General features: G+C 40.8%; 1 protein-coding gene across 2 annotated transcripts; it reads right to left on the reverse strand.

The window, feature by feature from the left end:
* Nucleotides 1–1,674: 1,674 nt before the first annotated feature.
* LHX8 (LIM homeobox 8) lies at nucleotides 1,675–21,345 on the reverse strand. 2 transcript variants are annotated; one of them, XM_084637355.1, is made up of 9 exons: nucleotides 20,954–21,345; nucleotides 19,378–19,464; nucleotides 19,135–19,296; nucleotides 13,573–13,694; nucleotides 11,684–11,904; nucleotides 11,088–11,191; nucleotides 5,309–5,404; nucleotides 4,228–4,411; nucleotides 1,675–2,068 (listed from the first exon to the last, which is right to left on the reverse strand). In XM_084637355.1, the coding sequence occupies exons 1-9, from the start codon at nucleotides 21,032–21,034 to the stop codon at nucleotides 1,992–1,994; spliced, it is 1,134 nt and encodes a 377-aa protein (XP_084493481.1). In that variant the 5' UTR covers nucleotides 21,035–21,345; the 3' UTR covers nucleotides 1,675–1,991. The 2 variants fall into 2 exon arrangements, with proteins under 2 accessions (XP_084493481.1, XP_084493482.1); XM_084637356.1 differs by lacking the exon at nucleotides 19,378–19,464 and having other exon boundaries at nucleotides 20,954–21,344.
* Nucleotides 21,346–21,548: the final 203 nt, after the last annotated feature.

Raw genomic sequence — 21,548 nt, forward strand, 5'->3', positions numbered from 1 at the left:
CCTCCCCCTCTCTATATCTGTAATTTGGTTTAAGATTGCAAGATCTTCAGAGCTGGGAGTAACTCTTTCCGCCTCCCCTCTACTTGTCTGTATAGTGACTAGAAAAGATTAGGTGCTCAGAGCCTACGCCTGCTCCTGTAAAATTCAATGGTGCAGGATCAAGTCCTCAGTTTCTTAGATACTGAAGTAGAATATTAACACAAACAGCATAAGTATTTGTGCAAAAGAGTTAAAAGTCTGCACCTTAAAAAAGCATAATTGCTTTTTTAACATTAAAAACTGGTATGTTGAATACTATAAACGTATGGGTCATGATTCGTCTGTATTACACAGCATCAACTTCATGACATTTTCTATAATGCACTGTTTTGACTGGCTTAAAGGTAGGTGAGTCGTGGTTTAAGGTGGGTGCAGGAAAGAGGAGGATAGGGAGAAACTAGGCAAAGAAGGACGGACAAGTGTCTCTAAGAAGAGTTTTTCAGTTTTTCTGTTTCTTCCCACAGAGAAGTTTCATGAATTTTCTCTGCCCACAGCTCTCACATGACTGCCCTTCCAATAGCAGGAAGCAGCAAGGGGGAGATCTTTCCAGAATGAGGAGAATACAGCAGTAAGGGCGACTGAACACCAGTGACCGCAAAGGCCAGACCTCCTTCTCAGGGAGGCAAGCACTTCACAGTCCAGGCCATAGTGAGGGCTTGAATTGTGAGGAGAGTTCTCCTCAGCAATCCTACCAGACAAAAAGATGGTAGGCTGCTGGAGAAATACCGAAACTAGTGGCAGAACAGGGCGCAGAATTTGCATGTTCAAGGGGAGGCCTGCAGGAGGCAGTGGCTGCCCTGCAAAGCTTGAAGTCTTGCTGGAACTGCCAGCATCCACTCCATCATTTTTCTAGCCTTGCATATAGACAATTGCCCAAACAATAGCAGCAGCAAATGTGAATTCCCCCTCTGCATAGCCTTTTGACTTGGGTGTGAGCTTCTGAAGCTAACCCCATTTCACTTCAATGAGATGGTGACCACTGAAGTCAACGCTAGAAGCTGCTTCAGCAATATCCTCCTGCTAAACCAGATTATAGCGTCTGTGCTGTTTCTCATTTACTTCACATCCAGGGTATGAAGTTTGTTTTGAACTGGTCTTCATCCCCCACCCAAAAAGGGTTACCTAGTATTTTTCCCCCTCTCCACAGAAGATACTGGGCAGTATTGTGCTCTACAGTGCAAATATGTGTTAGTCATAATTTCATTTTGTGGAATATGTTTGAAATATTTCAAACAATGTAAGCTTATAAAAAATTTTTAAGTTAATTGACATTGCTGCCTAATCCTGGGGGAAGGCCAAAGTTAACTGCATCATTTAGGTCTAATGTGCCTACGTGTACAAGGGACATGGTCTGAAAATTGAAGATTAAAACTGTGCTTCCCTTTATAATTACTCATCGTTCAACCATAAACACAATAACGTGTTTGTTTAGCATGCTGCAACAGAGGGTTTATTCAGCTCATTTTGAAAATATTTGCAAATGAAATTTATTTTGCCAACTCACAGACATAAGCTTTAAAGTATAGGCTGTATATAACTCAAATACAGGTAATACTTTTTATAACAATAACTTACAGATACAAACTAATGATAAACTACAATTTCACAAAGAATTGTAAACATTTTGCACAATTATCAGTCCTTTCTTTTAGGCAAAGTGCTCTTGATGAAGAATAAATTAACAAATACATAACTAGAGTGGACTACTTCCAGACAATACAAAAAAGGTGTTTAATAAGCCTTGTAAACAACATATAGTTATTTATGCAGAATCCATAAAAGTGTCTTGCAGGCCAACTATACTTCCGTACTTGGGCAGCAAAATGGTCTTGAAAATGCTTTGGATGTTAAATAAAAAATTAACATTAATATCTTTTCAACGATATTTTAATACACAATAAATGACTCTTAAGAGTACATCCTTACTAGCTTTTATCCCTGAAAGAAAGGAATTAGGTGTGACTTATTGGCAGTTGTGTCATTGAATGGGGTAGCAAGGGCTGGAGTCCAAGTGCTGTAGGTGAATGAGCTACAAAAATAGAAAGATTTATTGGTCAACTGCATTGAAAGTAGAAAACATTGTAAGCTAGTAAAAAACCTCACTGTACTATGATGACTGGGCCACAAGTGAGCTGCACTAATTTCACTAACCTCAGCAAGAGCTCTTCTCTAGCACAATGGTTCTCAACCTTTCCAGACTACTGTACCCCTTTCAAGAGTCTAATTTGTCTTGCATGCCCCAAGTTTCACCTTCCTTAAAAACTACTTGCTCACAAAAATCAGACATAAAAATACAGAAGTGTCACAGCACACTATTGCTGAAACATTGCTTACTTTCATTTTTACCATAAAATCATAAATTGAAATGTAATATTTATATTCCAGTCTGGGTGATACTTGAACCTGTTTTTCACTTATGAGCCTTGTCTGAAGCCAAAGGTCCGCTGCCCGGGGCTGAAGCATGTAACTTAGCTACGCGGGGCCCTGCTTGTCATCCCTTAATGCAGACCCTGCACTTGCAACCCCCCTAAACCCATCCCATGACCTCCTGTGGGCTGCAACCCCCAGGTTGAAAAAAACCCCCCACTCATCTAGATGAGTTGAGTACCCCCTGGAAGACTTGAGTACCCCCAGGGGTACACATATCTCTGGTTGAGAACCACTGCTTTAGCACAGTTATAGGATCTAGCCAATTTTAATGGCATTACAATTGTTTCCAACTTCTTAATTCTGGGTCACAAGCTATTTGTGCCATTTCCATTCATGCATATTATCCTGCAGCTTGGGAATAAAGCAGACTGATGCTGTCTACATGGCAGATGTAACCATGTTTCCTGAGATGGTTGCAATACAATTGTTCCCTAACCCAATTACAAATATGGTTCATATATGTGTTGTAGACTTTTGTGTGGCAACTGAAGTCCAGCCTACATTACAAATTGGAACTAGATTTTGGTAACCTGGTTTGGAGATTACTGTAGTAGCCAGGTTTCTCTGTATGCCAATGTGGCGAGAGCCTTAGTCTGCAATGAAGTTGCTAAATGTTCCACTAATCTCTAGTACTCCTCTCAAGTCTTCAAATACAAATCCCAAACTAAAAATGTCTACAAATCCTGAATTGGAAAATAAAGTATTTAGAGTAAACACTTTTTCATTTAAGATTAACTAAAAATGAGCAATAATTACATTTTAGAATGAACAGCAACAAATCAAGTTTGTTTAATATAATTTCTCATCACCAGCACTATTATTATGTGGAAAGTACACAGTGATCTTCATATCCAAATCCTCAGCTACAAAGGGAGCAGCCACAGCAGTAGGTGATAGATAGGGCCCTACCAAATTCACCACCATGAAAAACGCATCATAAACTGTGAAATCTGGTCTCCCTCTGTGAAATCTGGTCTTTTGTGTGCTTTTACCCTATACTATACGGATTTCACAGGGGAGACCAGAGTTTCTCAAATTGGGGCTCTGGACCCAAAAAGAGTTGCAGAGGGGTCATAGGGTTATTTTAGGGGTGTTGTATACCCTTATTTCTTCACTGTCTTCAGAGCGGGGCAGCTGGAAAGCGGCGGCTGTTTACTGGGTGCCCAGCTCCGAAGGCAGCGCCCCGCCAGCAGCCGCACAGAAGTTGGGGTGGCAAGAGGATACCCTTACTTCTGCGCTGCTCCTTTCAGCGCTGTGTGGCCAGGGAGTAGCGGCGGCTCAGGGCTCAGCTGTGTGGTAGCAGTGCAGAAGGGCGGCCGTACCATACCAGGCCATTCTTACCTCTGCGCTGCTGCTGGTGACAGCACTGCCTTCAGAGCGGGGCTCCCGGCCAGCAGTACCGCAAACCCCACCCTGCATAACCTTGTGACCCATCCCCCCAACTCCTTTTTGGGTCAGGACCCTTACAGTTACAACACCGTGAAATTTTAGATTTAAATATCCAAAATAATTAAATTTACAATTTTTAAAATCCTCCGACCGTGAAATTGACCAAAATGGACTGTGAATTTGGTAGGGCCCTAGTAATAGGTGTTAAGAGATGTTAGAGGAGAATACTGGAAATGAAAAGTGATAGTCAGATCTCTTTACTATACTATTATTTACATTACCTAATAAATTCTCTTGCTTCAGCTAAAGAAAAGTATTGGTATTTTGTACTTAGATCTGAAGAGAATTACAGTAAGTTACTGTACCTACCGTCCATGTAACTATGTAGAGCAGTTAACATTGTCCCATCTTGGGGTACATATGCTGAGTATGCCATTTCTTCTAACATTGGTGGAGACAGCCTAGAGGGCTGAACTGCTGTGACAGGAGCAGTGGATGAATGATTAGGACTAACATGTTTCTTATGGCGTGCTCTACAGTTTTGAAACCATACCTGAAAAGGAGGAAAATGTAAATCATGTTTGATTGTATTGAGTTTTGACATTTAATTTAATAAAATCCTCAAGTTTATAGTTCAGCTGAAGCTAAATTCAGTGTCACAGAGCACATGGAACTAGGACTAGATCACCATTATATTGCTGACAAGAATGTTGAAATATCCTTGGTATGCCAGGTTGGATTTTTTTTTTTAAAAGTAATCTAGCCTCCATTTTTTAAAAGTTTGAACCCTTTAGCCAGGGATTATAGAAGTCAGCCATTCTTATAGAAATATTCTGTGAAGTTTTTAAGCCAGGAATGAGTAAAAAGGGAAAGGAAAGCCCTTACACTATGGTTGGATCATAGTGGTATTGTTTAATAAAGGGGGTCCCCCAGACACAAAGTTTGATTCTGGATTTGAACTTCCTTTACATTTTAGATAGCATGAGGATAGGTTTTGTCTCAGGACCCATATCTAGGCTGATCAGTAAATGACCTCTAAATCTTAGTTAGTGTTTGTGCAATGTATTGCAGCAGCTTTGAGGGACAGTGAGTAAATGCAATGAAATCTTGCTCAAAAATGAAATCAGTAAATTTCATTTTTGTCTCTAGCAAATTTTGTATCAACATAACGTATTCAATGAAGAGATACTTTTTTTTTTAACATAAAACTCATTTAGGTGTATTGTATCTCCCACCTAAAGTATGTGATGAAAAATGTACTGTATGCATCTAACAGATATGGGTGTCCTAAACAATCTTTGGTCAAAAGATTTGATCTGCAGTTATGTTTGAACGAGCAGATTAGATCTCTTTCCAACTAAGGAATTAGCAATTTTCGTACTTGCACTTTGAATAACTCAGATTTTGTATAACTTGGATTTTGTGTTAGTGAAATAACTTTAGTAGTCACCTGTATCACACGCCTGCTCAAGCCTGTTCTTTCTGCCAGTTTTTGGAGTGTTTGTGCATCTGGATTGTTGTCTTGAGCAAACTGTGCTTGCATAACCTGAAAAGGTAAGAGGTTGGTTTTTTAAAAATTAAGTATTGTAAGTACTCTAGCAAATCAGATATTATTACAGACTTCTCTCAAATTTGTGGTCATATCCCTTCATTAATTTAAGGGAATGATACTCTTTAACCCCCAAGCACGTTGTCCCAGTTTATCTTTTTAAAATCACTATCTTCAGAGATAATCCCTTACTCTGAGTAATAAAATGGCCACAGACACTTAGAATTGGAAGAGGCATTTTTCTTTGTTCTGGTTTGCACTTGTCCGGGGGGGGGGGGGGGGAGAAAAAGAAATGCAGGAAGAACAACTGCACTAGAGGGGGATTATGGCAGAAAATTCACTGCAGACTAACTTAAATGTTGTTGGTAGATAAAGCGTATAAACTGCAGACCATTGAATACATAATAGGGGCACAGAATGAACTTTCCGTGGTTGACAGGTTCAAAAAGATCAATCAATCAATCTAGGTCTTGTGTTCTAAAGAGGATTCCCCACTTAATCCTTTTGCAGCTGCCCTGAAATATGTATGTAATTTTGAAGTCCTGAGTTCATGCCACATTTACCTTTAATTCATCTCTGAATGACACACAGGCTGCATATAACAGACCTACTACTGGCTAATCTCACTAAGCAATGCCAGACATAGCTCAGCATAGGATTAGGGTGGTATGGTGCAATGTTTTGAACCTGATCATTTGTCATTAAAAATGCATGGCATCTTTTGAAAAAACAGATATCTGTTTAACTTGTGTCTTGACTAAATTCTAATTTTGCCTAAATTCCTCCTGTAGCTTCAACTGGAAAAGAAATTTTCACTTCCTGTCCTAAACTGTGCATCATTGAGCAGTTTCTGTGTTTTACCCTTAGAGAATGACTGCATTTTGGTAGCTGGCAAATAATTCATGTGCTCAGAGACAAACTATATAGTTTATAAAGCACTTTAATTGGAGTCCTTTCATATGAAAGGACTCCAATTATAAAGGTGTTAGATTAGGAAAATTCTCACAAAGTGAAACTGCGTGGCCCTTTGCTGGTGATTCTGTAGCGTCATAAAGGAAAATTTAAATTTGCTCATTTTTGGACTGTGGGGACCAATGATGCGTTTGCCATGTATGTATTTGCAAACTTTTTCATAGCTGGGACCAAACCGTTTCATGGACCACTTCCTCTCTCGTTTCCAATTTCATGGACCAACTCCTCCCTATCAATAGTACCATAAAATTCCAGTGGCAACTGCAGCAGTTGCTTCCATTGAGAAGCATGGAACAAAAGAGGCCCACAAGTGTTTTGTCTTTTTTGAGGCAAGTTAATCACACTCCCCCATTTGGATATTAATTTAACATCCCCTTTCCAGGTGTTCTGTTTCTCTTAGTTGGAAACAATAAGAGTCAGCCTGTTACCATCTAGCTCTCCATGGACGACAGTTTGTAAATCGGTGTGGTACTGCTAGATGGCACTTTTGTTTCATATGTGTAAGGGAACATTTGTAGGTTAGATGCAGTCTAAACTAGAGGGTTCTCTTCTTAGCTCTCCAGTTCACGTAAGAAGCTCGTTGACATCTTGTAAAGGTGAATCCAAAGCAGACATGGTTTATCAAGATTTAGGACAGCCTTAGAAACAGAATCACCTCTTTACTACATCATATAGCCCTCATGAATGCCACCTTGACTATAGTCTCCAGTCCAACACTTTAAGTACAGATAATTATCCACTCCATTTGACCCACACACCAGCATTTAGATTTGCCAGTGAGTTTGCTTTGAGTATGAACAATAGAATCCAGAGAATAAGAGCCTAAGAGACTTTATCGATAAAGTACTTTGATTTATACATATTATCTTTTAAATTGGTTGTGGAGATAGATTGATTTTGCCCATTGGATATTACCACATATTAGTCAATTTACCCATCCCTCTAAGATTTCATAAACTGAAGCTATAAACCTGAATCTATTCCATAATTTGACTTAGCTCATTTACAGAGCTAATATTTTACATCAGCAGCTATTTTCTAGTTTGTCTTAAATAGAAACCCATTCTGTCACTCAGAGTTTTATATGAAAAAAGAGATAGTTTCTTACTTGTTAATTGGGTTCTCCATGTCCCAATATGCCAGCCCATATTGTGGGTATAAGTCCTCCTACCAGCAGATGGAAACAGGAAAAAAGTAAAGCTCTTGTGAAGTCAAAGTTTGTAAAGTGCTTTGAATACAGAGCACTACGTAAGAGTCAATTACTAAATTATTCCTCCTATGAAGGCAGTTAGCTGGATGAACCTCTTCAGACTTCCTGAGCATTAAAAATTCCATTCTGTTCATATTAAAATTCCATAAAAAGTTTAAGGGAGAAATTAGTCCCATCTTCACCAACACGAGAGATGGCAGGGTGGGATACCTAGGCTGATCGAGAATACTACCTCTCAATTTTCCACCTATTGAGCGTGAACTTGAACAGCACCTTCCAATTCCAAAACAGACATGTGGTGGGTACCAAAGAAGAACAGATGGATGGATTACAACATCTATAAGCCTAGACTTCCAAAAATGCGTTTCTAGAGGCTTCCCACATCAGGTCTCTCTAGTGATATAAAAAGGTATGCAACACACACCCATGTAGTTGCTTTACATATTTCTGGAAGAGAAACATTCCCCACACCCCCAGTCTCCATAGAAGCGCCTGTCAAATTATTCTGAATAGGAGACAAAGCTATCTATACCTGCCACCATATGCTGCTTCAATGTTGTTTTAAAACCAGAGATGACAGTGAAGCTGTTCTTGGGGCATTCACAAAGGATCTGATTTTCTAACTTAGAGTTTTCTTTAGATTTAGATAGAAGGAAGCCTTCATATGCTTGACATAAAGATAATACTGCATGTGTTCTTTCATGGCTCCAGAGAGAAACTTTCTGACCCAAGAGGGAAGACCAAGCAGGGCTACATGCCTGGTGGGATAGAACAATCTGAGCCCAGATCAAAAGATCATACCTAAGGAAGACATGGCGATTTAGAAAGAAGCATTAACTCCAGAAGCCAAGGACAATGCTCAATTTAGAAAATGCAATCTTCGAAAAGGCTCTGCCTATCAAGGTTAAGGGCAAAAGTAAGCTAAGGTTGCCTTAGATAGCAAAAGTCATTCAATCCTAAATCTAATGGACCCTGAGACCTGAAGAATATTCCTCTCAATCATCCTGAGGAACTAGGATACCAATCATTTAACCTGAAAAGGGGCTTAAAGGTTTCATTTGCAGCAATTCAGAAGGTGTGCTGATTAGCGCAATTCCTATTCTCTTGGTGGGCTTTGGCTCCAGCTCAGCCAGTTGCTTTGGATTTCAGAATCTCAGCAATGTGAATAGCAGCAAGAGAAGGGAAATTTCTTCTTGCCTAGAACAAGAGTACAAGATACTTCTCTTTGTGTCCTCCTCCCTAACATTGCTGATATATACAATCTACATATTGCACTTCTGTTTGGATTATCACTCCCTACTCCTTCAACTTGTGGAGAAATGGCAAAGTGGGTTTTTGACAGTGGACTGAGAAACCAGTCTCCACCAAGAGCCAACAGCCACATTACTACGCCTTGGCTTAAGTGCTTCATGTCCATTACTACCACTCTATTGGGCTGTTCTAGGGGCAATTCCTACTGAATACTCTTTTTTTACAACTGCCAGGGAAGGAGGATAGGCTGGCCAGACAGAGCTCAGATCAAGGCAGCAGAGAAGTCAAATTTAAGAGTGGCTACTTGTAAAAAGCTTGCCAAGCACGCTATATCAGGCTGCTTCTTTAAGGAGTCCAAACCACCAATAAGAACATACTAGGCTAGAACTGTGAAGCACCTGTTAAGGAACTGAATCGTATCATCGGTTTCAGAAACTGAGTCTGCAAAAGAAACATCTTGCTGACCTGAGTATCAGGCCTGACCTAAGATAGACACGAATTACTGAGCTGAAAAAGATTCTCAATCATTTGCTTCAATTTGTCACCCAGAGTTCCCAGAAAAGACTGCATCCTACTATCTACCAGGCGCATATATGCTTCTGATTCTATCTGCAGCAACCCACCATTCAGGTCAGGGATGACAGAGTGTCTCTCCTTCCAGAGAGCCACGGTAAGGAATACCACTTTGTCTTGGTGATTCTGGTATTCACCACAGAAGACAAGGCCCTAAATGTTCAGTGCTGACCCAGAATGAAAAACAGAAAGAGTGTGTTACACCATGTGCCCAATGGGAATGTGCACAAGTATGAAATGGGACACAAAGGGATGCCACCATTGTAGCCTGTAGGAGCTGGAATCTATTCCTGCTGTTACCCCTGTAATGATGGGGTTGACACTGGTCATAGATTTTATCTTGGGAAGGCTAAATCAGGTTTTTCCTCAAAGATCAAATGATCTGAACTATTCTATGACTGAAAAGCTATTTCTTTTCATGGGGGATAGTGACCAGAGACCTGGTCCAAAGCTGTAAATCTTAGTGGGCCATAATCAAGGCAGTCACGATGCTGGAGGAAGCCCTAGTGACAGAGGAGATTCAGCCAGCCAGCCCACTTTAGAGCAGACTTGACCACACAAGAGTTTTGATTCATCACCCCCCACAACACGCACAGTCTCCCATCTGTTCATCATAAGAAGTATATCCACTGACTGAGCTGGTATAGAGGGATGTTGGAAAATGCTTCATACTATACAGTATGTCCAAACCAAAAGAGTAAATTATGACCATGGTATTCTCACACTGCTTAAGTTTCAAATACACTCTTTCAGTATTTAACTTTGCCCTGACCCCACCCTCTCTATGAAAAATTTCTTTGATCTAAAATAGGTAGCACTGAGTACTGAAATGAAGATTCTGAAAAATAAGCCAACATTCCACTCTTAAATATAGAGGAGAATATGCTTTAATAGGTAGAGTCAAGATCTGAACGTTTTGGAAAATTCACTTATTAAGGAGGTGGGGAGAAAAAGCAAGGAATATTCATTCAACAGTCATTAATACTCATTTTGTAGGTCACATATACTTATAATCTTCAGTATACTTAAACATACCAGAGAGAGATTGGTCCTTCCTCCACGAAGGACAAACCAGCAGAAAGTAGTTCAATTATTGCACCCCCTTCACCATATAAAATAAGGAAGGGTTAATTTGATTGGAGCCAACCTGAGAGTTCCTGTTTATGCTGATGTGAACATAATACTTTCCAATTCGGAGGACACAATCTTGATGGTCATTAAAAGGCAGATTGTGGTGGTATAATGAAATCTAAAACTCCAACACACTAGTGTCCTGAGAAGTACATTTCCTTTGTATATTTTTCATAATACATAATTCTGAAGATATTTTTTCTTTATTGCAATTATGCATAGTGATGTAAGCGTCTGATTAAATGGATTTCATCAAGCAGTCATACTAGATCAACATTTTGGTTTCCACTTTGCACAATTACTAGCTGCCCTGAGGGAAACAAAGCTAGAAGAGGAACTATTTCATATTAAACTGCTAAAGCGAACAAAGTATTCCAGAAACATGCCATGTCTTGATAATTTGTTAAATAGTTTAGAACAGAGAGAATAGTTTGCTCATATGTAATTATACTTATATTAATTTTCAGTCAGTCATTCATTGCATAAAATCTTTATGCATTTCTGAACTGTGTCCGTTTTCAGTGCTCACAATGCTGCCTCTACCTGGAGTTGATCCGCTGTGAAGCTGGTCCGAGCTCTTTTTGCTGGTTTTGGATGACTAACATCTTGTTCTGTTAGTAATGCTCCTTCCACACTAATCCCATTCCCTGATGTGGGGGGGGAAAAAAAAAACTGTATATTGATGATTCAGAATGATATTAGTCATAAGTCACACTACTCTGGAAAAGATTTCTAATGTTTGTTAGCTGATTATTATGGAATTGTACAATGGACCCTGTCTTGTTCAAAGTTACTTTGGTATTAATTTGGAGTAGTTCCATTGACATCCAGATTTCACGGACATAAGAGAGAGCAGGATTTGGTCCAGCATTACATCTACAATGTCACAGACCAAGTGGATAAGCTAGACATATATTACTTTACTTTTTTTAGAACCATAGAAAGTGAGTTGAACATATTAGAATAAAAGAGTTAAATATATTGGGTAGTTTGAACATTATTAAGCATAAAGATGCATGTATTTCAACTAAAATAAAGCTAGAGAACTGCTTTTCTTATAAAGGAAGGTGAAATAGCAGCAAATTTAGTTAAGGCTAAATGACAGTCAAACTAGGAATTTAATAAAAGCAGCATATTACCATTTTCAACTTCTCTTTTTAGATTGTCCAACATACAATCATAATGTACTCTGCAAAGGACTTTCTCTTCAACCAAAGCAAACTCCTCTCCAGTGGAAAGCTGTCTTTTGCAGGAGAAGCAGGCAAAACATGCTAGGTGATACACATTTCCCTTAGCCCTTCGGACCCAGTCAGTAGAATGGATGTGCCTACCACAACGAGAACAACGGGTTCCATACCGCCTACAGCAAAGAAGGGAAAACAAAAGGCTAAGTCACAGAAATAATCATCTAAAATATGACCGTCACCCTAGGAAAATTAGTGACAATTTGATGGGGAAAACAGTCCATGGGATTCATATAAGTGCACTGACTCTGTTTATTGATTAGATGACAGTAGAATTTACATTGTTTTTCTGGGGAAAATTTTAAAAGTTTGCATCTGGTTGTTTTAAAAACAGGGCTAAAGCCCAATTACAAGTTTAATTCTTTCCTTAAGTCAGAAGGCAAAATATTCATTTAATCACTGAAGTGGAATCAAATATTCACTTATCTGCCGCTGTCTAACTACCCCTTTTAATCCATTGTCAACTGTCTCCCTATCCTATTTATCTCGTGTTCTATGACCTCCCAGTTATCCAAACATAGTCTACATAGTTATCCAAACATAGTCCATAGCCCAAATAATTTGGGTCTTAATTCTATTATATGTAACTACATAGTTCAGCTGCTAACTGAAAGTTAAAACAGAGAAAATATATCTAGAAAGCTTCTAGAGGGAAAGAGATTAGATTCCAGGGAGTAACAAGGGGGGGGGGGGTACAGCATCTAGTTTTGCTATAATCTTTAGAAGAACTTCAAATATCCAACTTTATCTAGAATATGGAGATAAATATTTTCCCATCAGAATCTGACTATTTTCAAGAGGAAAATAGTGACTAGAATATATCTATAATAAACATGGATATTTATTCTTTAGGAATACATGTGACACCAATATCTTCAAAAATGGATACTTAAAATTAGGCTACAAGAAACCTAAACAACTAGCCTAGTTTTTCAAAAGGGCTGAGCACCCATCAATATATTTTAAATTACTGTTTAGTTAATACTATTTTGGTATTAGAGTGGTCATCAGCTGATCAGTTTATTTCACAGTTGAATATTCCCTACCTGCTTTGGATTTGGGGTGAAATCTTAGCTCCACTGAAGTCAATGGCAAAGCTCCCGTTGACTTCGAAAAGATGCCAGGACTTCACTCCTGATTTTGTCAAGTGCAATTCCCCTCAATTCCCTTTGAAGCCAGTACAAGTTACCATAACCCACATCTCACAGAATCATACCCTAATCTTGCACTGTGTACACACCTCCGAAACTAACTGCTCATAAATCAACACATTAGAATTATGGGAACATACTGCTTACAGGTTGCATGGAAATACAAAACAGTAAAATATTATTTAAAAAAATTAATACTTTTCTATCGTGTCCTAAGGGTCTTTGCTTATGTTACAAGGAATTATATCCACTTTTTCTTGGAATAGAACATCACAGCTCTACTTTGTAGTCTTGAACCAGCACTATTAAAAAAAAGTATTAATCTGTTGACTTTAGGGTCTGTATTATTGTAAGGGCCTTGACTTCTATTGTGGATGGTTTAGTTTCCTCACGGGCCTCAACAGTGAGGGATCTTTTCCATAAATGCTGTAGTTATTATATACAACATGGCACAAACTGCTTAAGGTTTCCCCAATCCCTTCTTAAGGCAATTGAGACTCTACAGCATAATGACTGCTGAAAATAGTGAAGGTGAAAGACAACTTAAATACCAGCCTAAGTGAACGTCCGGGTGTCATATTCACTTGTTACCTCAGAAAAATGAGCTCCATTTTTAAGAGTCATATGATGTACCTGAAATAATCAAGTTTGCAGAAAATATCTTTATCTTTGATGTAGCAGCTGGTATGCCTTCCTAGAGAGGTTCTGCAAACACTGCATGAGAGACAACGTACGTGCCAGCAGAGATCATTTACCTATGAAACGGAGAAAGAAGACGACATACTAATCTGGTAGCACAACTGTGAAGGAGTGTTTTTGATTTATGTAAATAGGGAGGCAAAAGTCCATACTTTTGCCATATGTACCACAGACTATCAGTATATACACCATAAAAAATAAATAAAGCCTTTGATTATGTAAAGCAACACATTAGGATTCTATAAAATAATGTTCCAAATTTCATCTATGTCAATTAAGACCTATGCTTGAAGTTAATAGAGATCCTCAGTACAAGCTTCTGTGGTTTTGTGTTTAAAGCATGATAATGGGAAGTAGGGGATCTGGGTTCTGTTCCTGGCACCAACACAGACTTCTTATGCCTAGTTCTGCTTTCACATCAGCTGAGTAATAAAATAGAATTTGGCCTCAAGTGACTTTGAAAAGTTATCTAACCTCTGTGCCTCTTTCTTTTCCCCTATCTGCAAAAAGATCTGACTAACAGAAAGCGCTAAATTCAATTGATATATAAAGTGCTTTGAGATTTAAGTTCAGAGAACATGTGTCAAATAGAACAAGCCACGAATTACATCTCAACCCCTTTGTTTTACCAACTGAGTCTGCATTCTTGTAATTAAGTTTATGGGCTAAGATTTTCAAAGCAGTTTAGGACTTATTTCCAAATGGTCTAGGGGATATATCAACCATTGTTTCTATAGTTTAAAATGTAAAATCTATAATGCTGTTTGACTTAGGTCTGGTCGACACCTAACACTTAGGTCTACCTTAGGTAAAAAATTTCATGTGCTGTGTGATGTGGTTAAGTTTATCTTACTCCTCCCTGCCCCGCAGATGCAGCTGGGTTGATGGAATTCTACAGTGATCGAATAACCCCTTTTGTCGCTGTAGCAAGTGTGTACACTACACTGCCGCTGCAGCACTTGTTGTGTAGACATACCCTTAATCACAGAAAGTGAAGAGTAGGTGGTCAACAATTCTGAAAAGTTCTATAAATTTTTATTATCAATAGTCTATTTAGTCTTTTGGCAATATAAGCTGTTTGTCTATAATGTTAGTATTGTGCATTTTGTATTTATTGTGCATTTGATCAAGTGCAGAACAGATTTTCTACATTGGTCTCATTTAATATTTGCAGAGACAATAAATCAGTGTTGGTTACTGACCAAATTAAATGTTAAGGACTCCCAGTTATGATAAAAAGTAAGTAACATTATGGATAATACAACAACATTTTAATGAAAGTGGCAACCAAGCAACAAACTAGTTCAGAAATGTGCATTCTCAGAGCCAGATTCTAATCTCAGATACCTCAAACAATGAGATCTTCAAAATCTGTTTGCTGCATGCAGCAGAGTAGCAGATCTGATATAAGCAGCGTTGTGTCTTTAGTCAAAGATCAGAATGCTGCCCTAAGAGTCGTAGTTGACTTATTACAGTAACCTACAAAATACATGTGTGCATATGAAGGATGTTTTGAGGAGAAATAAACTTCAGCCTGTTATGCTAAAATATAAAGTTGTTTGCATATTGTCCAGCATATTCTCTCAATATATAATCATATTGGCAGCAGTCTTTATTGAAACACAGACAAAACAAATTGACAGATTTATCAGTACACCACAATTCAATGCTGATCTACACCTCTCAATATCCTTTTCCATGGTAAGAAACTACCCTGCTGAAAATGGCAGTCAGCAATTGGCCCTCCCAAGCCAGGCCAAAAATGGTTATACTGCTGCTGGAGGTGGAACAAAAGCATCTGGGCTGAACGAAGTCTCAATGGCTCTAGGGAAATACTCAGAAAATTTTCTTAGTACAGACCATTTTCCACTATTGCTAACAATGGTTTTGGCTTTACTAGCGTTAGTAAACCCTGGTGTAGATGAGCTGCTAGCGTTAAGCCCCATGTCACATGAAACTGCTCAGAACAAATTTAAACAACATGATGCTTAAAATTCTGGCAACAGCCCAGAGCCTATTTATCATAGGGTTCCTAATGCTGCTAGCACTATCCTGTAGAAAGGACAAACCACACTTTAATTGTCCTCAATATAGTGTTGTCCCATCTACATTCCTATTTAACCATATACTGAACATTGATTTAGGAGACCCATTGGTAACAACCACTGTCAGCAATGTGTCAGTTTCCTAGTGTAAATAGGAATAGAAAGAGTCAGACATCTGAGTAGCATGGAACACTAGATATTTATATCTATTTTAAACCCTCTCTCATGTAAGTGGTACAGACTATTCATACTTGCACCTATATTCAGCTTCTATCTAAATTGCAAATTCTGCAGTTTTTAGACAGGGGAAAACTGATGCTCAGAGTGGTTAAGTGACTTATGCAGAGCACCACTGGGAGTCAGAGTTGGTAAAACTGAGTTCCAATCCCAATCCCACCATACTTTAGCCACTTAAGAGCATTGTTACCAAAAACGGTGCACAAAAGGAGAGGGGGATTTCCTAGAAGGAAAGATGAAGGGACATTCTTTTCAAGGTACTTTCCCCTCTATCTAAACCCATCAATGAATAATAAAGCAGCATAAATATATAATATACATCCTCTACCCTTACCCCTCCAACCCTCAAGACAACGTTTGAATTGAAAGGGCGAACAGAAAGCGTAGAGAGAGAGAAGAAATTTAAAATGCCTCAAGCAGTGCTACCTGTTCTGACAACGTTTTGAGAGCGTTGGGTAAGTGGTTGTTTATTTATGGAGCTTATGGAGTCAAGTGATTAAGTGACTTTTTTTAAAAAATGATAGGTAAATTGTCTAACCTCGTGGTTGTGGAAAAAAGCTGGAAAGCCTGACCCGAGTGCACCCAAAAGCCTCTAACCCAGACCCAAGTGTATCCTAAAGGCTCTAACAAGTTTTATTTTTAAAAGTCTTGTGGTTTTGTAACCAGTCTCTTGATCTTTTAAGATCTGACTCATGATTTTTGAACACTTGAGACTGGTAATACTGCTCCAGTGCAATGTAGCTTCTTCTCCCACTGCAGAAGCTACTAAACCATACCAAGAGGTTTAACTTATTTCTATAGCTCAAGAACAGTTCTGAAGAGCAACTTTACCTTCAGAATGCCAAAGTGCACAAAATGGCTAATTATTAGCTGCTGACAATGTAACTGGCATGATAGAGGACAGGAAAAAGAAACTGCCCATGGCCTGAGCAGCTTACCAACTTATTTTTAAAGAAAGTGTTTCCTGAGGCAACATATTCCTGGAATTCCAAAAATGCTAGAATTCTCTCAAAGTAGCATCAACAATTTGCCTTTCAGCTAAAGCCCCCCCACTTCCTGTAAACACTTACTCATGTGCTTAATTTTACACATAGGAGTAGTCCCATTGGCCGCAATGAGACTGCTCTCACATGTAATGTTAAGAACATACATGTCTGCAGGATCAGGGACAAATATGAGAAAATAAAACACCAGGCTGCCAGTTTTTTGGGGGGAATGGACGAGGAACAATTGTCTAGAATGTGTGTCAAGGACGAGGCAAATTTCATTAGGCCGAATTAAGTCATCCATAATGCAGACAGACTGTACAGAACTTCCATATCTGTGCAGCTCCCTGATCAAATCCAGGGCCAACTGTCAGCAGCGAACACATTTTTAAGACTTTAAATTCTGTTTACACCCAGTGCTCCCACATTTATATCATTACGTGAAATATTTTTGCTAAACAGCCTTTTGTCTGTTCTAGACAAGGCCTAAATTGTGGGTAGTGTGGTATTTTACTTTGTGAATATGCATGTTAAACTCCATGGAGTTCAGACCATTGGTTCTCTATTGAACAAATCATATTTAAACTCAGGTTAGTGGTTGGTGATTTGTACCACATTATTCACATGTCATTCATCACTTACAAAGTGCGCTTAGTAGGGCAGCTCCACAGATACTAAATGAGGGATTACTGTACTTTGCATAACCCAGCGGCACTAATAACAAGGAACAAGACTGTGAATTAAGCACCCAGGTATTTGTGGTTGAAGTGAAACCAGTAAAACTCATATATAGCGTGGCTTATGGAGAGATTGTTCTGTACTAGATACTGTAAATTCTCAACCCTTAAATACAAAATATAACAACTCCCTTTCTAACAGTTACTGATTAGTCAGACTGAAATCAAAGTGTATGATGAATTTTTCCGGGTACTTTCACAATACAGGTAGTTACATATGTAATCATTTTATTAAGATGATGTTATTAACCAACCAAACTGCTCACAGAGGTTCCCATATTAGCAGCCATGTGCTTTTGATGTAATTTGTTTTTATGTAATTTCAGAACTAGTTCTGAAACAATGGGAGTTGCCCATTCAATTAATTATGCTTATTTAAAATACTTCATATCACAAAACGTTAACATGTATTTTTTGTAAGACATCAGGGGTAACTCAATGATATCAATGGGAGTTGCGCCATTAACTTCAGTGGGGCCAGCATTTCACGGGACCTGGATATTATTTTGCAAAGTTTTAGAGGGATGCAATTTGAAATGGCCAATACATGAAACCATGAAAAATGAACATACTGGGTTTTAACATGGTGGTAGCAAAACCAAAGAGAGGACACTGTTTTACAGTTTTCAACTTTACCAACAGATCGCTAGTAAAACTTATCTTTTCCAGAATGGAACAGTTCAAGGTGAAGATAGAAGGGCAAAAAACTCGGCGTTTTAGGTTTTGCTGATCATAAGACACAAATGGTGAATTGTTTGAAGTTATTTTACTAAATGCAAAAAAGTCGATAGTCTCCCGAGTCAAATTCCTGATAGGATTTCAAATGGAAAAGGCGTTGTATTCTTGCCGCTACGGATCTGTAAAGGTTTGCATCATAGATCGGGGACAAGGGAGGGAGGGAAAGCAGCAAACCCCCAAGAACCATTGGAAAAAGAAAGAAGCGGTTTCAAAAAAAAAAAAAAAAAGGAAGCGAAATTATTCACTGAGCGCTCGCCACATTACCAGCCTCCCCTGCCCAGCTGCCGAGCCTGAAGCGCGAGTAGCCCGTTGCTCACGAGGGACCCCACACAACAGTTTGCACCAAGAGCCAGATACTCCGATGAAACTAATCAGGATGTTTCGGCCACGATCTGTGTTGCTCTCACATTGGTCCCCCCCCCAGCGCTGTGTACGCCAGGGAGTAGCGGGGGGCCACATTCGCCTCCTGCCTAGCGCAAGCCTGGGAGAGGAAAGGGGTGAACCGGGCGCGCGGGCGGCCAGCCGGTCACCCCGCATTTAACCCGGCTGGGGAGGCGATGCCTGCCCGGAGGGGCATTGCAGCCAAGGCAGCTGGTGCTAACGAGCTGGCGCCGGGCAGGGTTCAAGAGGGGCGGGCTCTCCGCTGAAGCCAGGGGCGCCCTCGGACTCCAGCCTAGCTCGGGGGGCCGGCGCTGACTGGGAACCGCGGAGCTCCAGCTCCCCGGGGCCCGGCCCGGCCCGGCGCGCACTCACCTTGAGCAGGTACTTGTCCACGATCTCCAGGCCGCAGCTGCTGCACAGGCACTTGCTGGGGGCGCAGCCGGAGGCCGAGGCCATGGACCGGGGCGAGGAGGAGGGGGACAGCGGGGCCGAGGAAGAGCAGGAGTCCTCGTCCCCTGCTGCCTCAGGGCTCACCTGGGGGAGAGCGGGGGGGCCTGTTAGCGCGCTCGGACCGCCCCGCGCCGCCCTCTGCGCCCCCGCCGCGCGGGCACTTACCAGCTCCCCTTCCCCGGCGCCTTTCCGCCGCCTTCCCCCCGCCGGGGCCGCCGCTCTCCCGCACTCCTCGGCCATGAGCCCCGGGAACTGCAGGGGGAAACGGGAGAGCTGAGCGCGCCGCAGCCCCCCCACCCCCAGCTCCTCCCCGGGCGGAGGAGGCCACCTGGAGCCGGAGGCGACGCCCGCGGGCTCCTGGGGGGGGGGCGGTGGCAGCGAGCGCGCCCGCGGTGCCCCAGGAGCGCGCCTGACCCCCGTGGTGGGGGCAGAAGGTTAAAATCCTTCCCCCTCCTCCAGCCGGGCTGGGGGGGGGGGGTTATTTCTTTAATAACGGCAATTAAAAGGGCAAGGCTGGGCCGTGCAGAGCGGCCCCGCGCTGGAGAACCCCGAAGGGAGAGCGCGTTAATGGGACACTCGAAAGCTAATTACAGCGGGGTTTCAGCAGCCTGGCGTTTGTTCCGGGGACGCTTTGAATGAAAAGGCTTCGGCGTCAAGGGAGCTAGCGGCTCTCCGGTAAACTTGCTGCAATTAGAGCCGCCAGTGACTGACACTCGCTTCTTTAAGGTGTAAATTGCCACTTAAGAGCCCAATAAGAGACAACAGTTGAGCTCCTAAAGGATTATTTTTACCCGGCGCAGAAAGCCGATCGAATAATGGAAAATATCCAGCTGAATTTAATGTGGTGCCATTAAAAAAATCGCACCTTTGTTCAATCGAGGGTCAACGTTTTTTAAAGCAATACAGCCGGGAGCGCAGTTACACAAATCCTCCCAGCTCTACGGACACGTTGCGTTTCGGAAAGTGCGTGTGTGTTTGTTTTGATACACGCACCCCACAGCTACTTCCTAGTTTCCCAAGCTTACTGAAATCACCCTATAGCTACGGGGGGAGGATAGCCACTTTTTGGTTCCTTAAAATGAAAAAATGTAAAGGTTAAATCTTCCTATATACATTTAGTACAAATCTACAGATCAACGGATCTAATATAGCTTAAAAATCCCGAAGCCTTGAACATTCACTACGCGAGATAGTCGTTCTGATTGGAAAATTATCTTCACAGTATCATTCCGGATTTTTTTTTAAACTTTGAACTAAACATGGAAGTTTCGCTCCGGTCATAATAGCCGCGAGCTCCTGAATACTTTAAATATTCCTAAGCAAGTTAATAGAGTCAGAGCCCACTTCTCCCTCTCATATTTAAAGCTCGGTCTCTGTTTTGTGCGTACACATTTGCCAAACTACGGTCTATTTAAGATCACCAGCTTTTACAGCGTTGATGACTTAAATGTGGAGTACTAGTATCGGTTTACAGCTTTAATGTTCAAACTATCTTGCTGATTTGAATGTTCATTTATCCAGACTAATTTAAAGGCCCTAATGGGTCTAAAAGCTAAACAATTTCGCCCCCCCCCCGGCCTCTTCCTCTAGACGTGCTTCGCAAATTATTATCCACTGCCACGTCTAAAGAAACTCGAAAAATTATGGAGCCCGAAGGTTGGTAACGTTAGCCTGCATCTCTGAGAAACCGACCACTCGCCTTCCCGGCAGCGCTTCTGGGTTTTGCCTAGGATCAGCTCACCTTCTCAGTGGAAATACCAAGCGCAGGAATGTCCTTGTCTTCTAGTTTACACACAAACATCGGATCGCTCTTCCAATACATGGCACTGCTAGGACCTCTTATCACATACCAACTCCAGAAAGGGCTGCGCTTCCACCGACAGAGAAAACACAAAAGCACCTTTGAAGGGCGGAAAAAAAAAAAACAACTCCAAGGCCCGTATGTTGCTACTACTTGCAAGGCTGTTCTTAGGATCCAGTTCCCAACTTCACTGATGTGAGGCCCTTCAGAAAAAAAAGTTTTGTTTTCAAGTGGGTGGAACCTCACAAAGAAAAAAAAAACCTTGCAGCCTTTTGCTGGCTTTCTAGCCTCACCTCCTCGTGTAAAACCCGCCTTCTGTACATGTTAAGATCTTTATCGTTACAAGCAAACTTGCTCCAGATTTTTGCTCTTAAAAAAAAACAAAAAAAAAACAAAAAAAACCAGGCACCGGTGTGTGTGTGTGTGTGTGTTTTTTTTTAAGCTCCGTCTTCATCGTTTGCCACAGCTTCTCCTCCAACCCTAAACAAAGATTCAGGTTACACCTCTTTCTGTATTAACAAAGACGCCAAATATC

This window comes from Lepidochelys olivacea (genome assembly GCF_965140295.1).
Source record: "Lepidochelys olivacea isolate rLepOli2 genome assembly, chromosome: 8".
NCBI lineage: Eukaryota > Metazoa > Chordata > Testudines > Cheloniidae > Lepidochelys > Lepidochelys olivacea.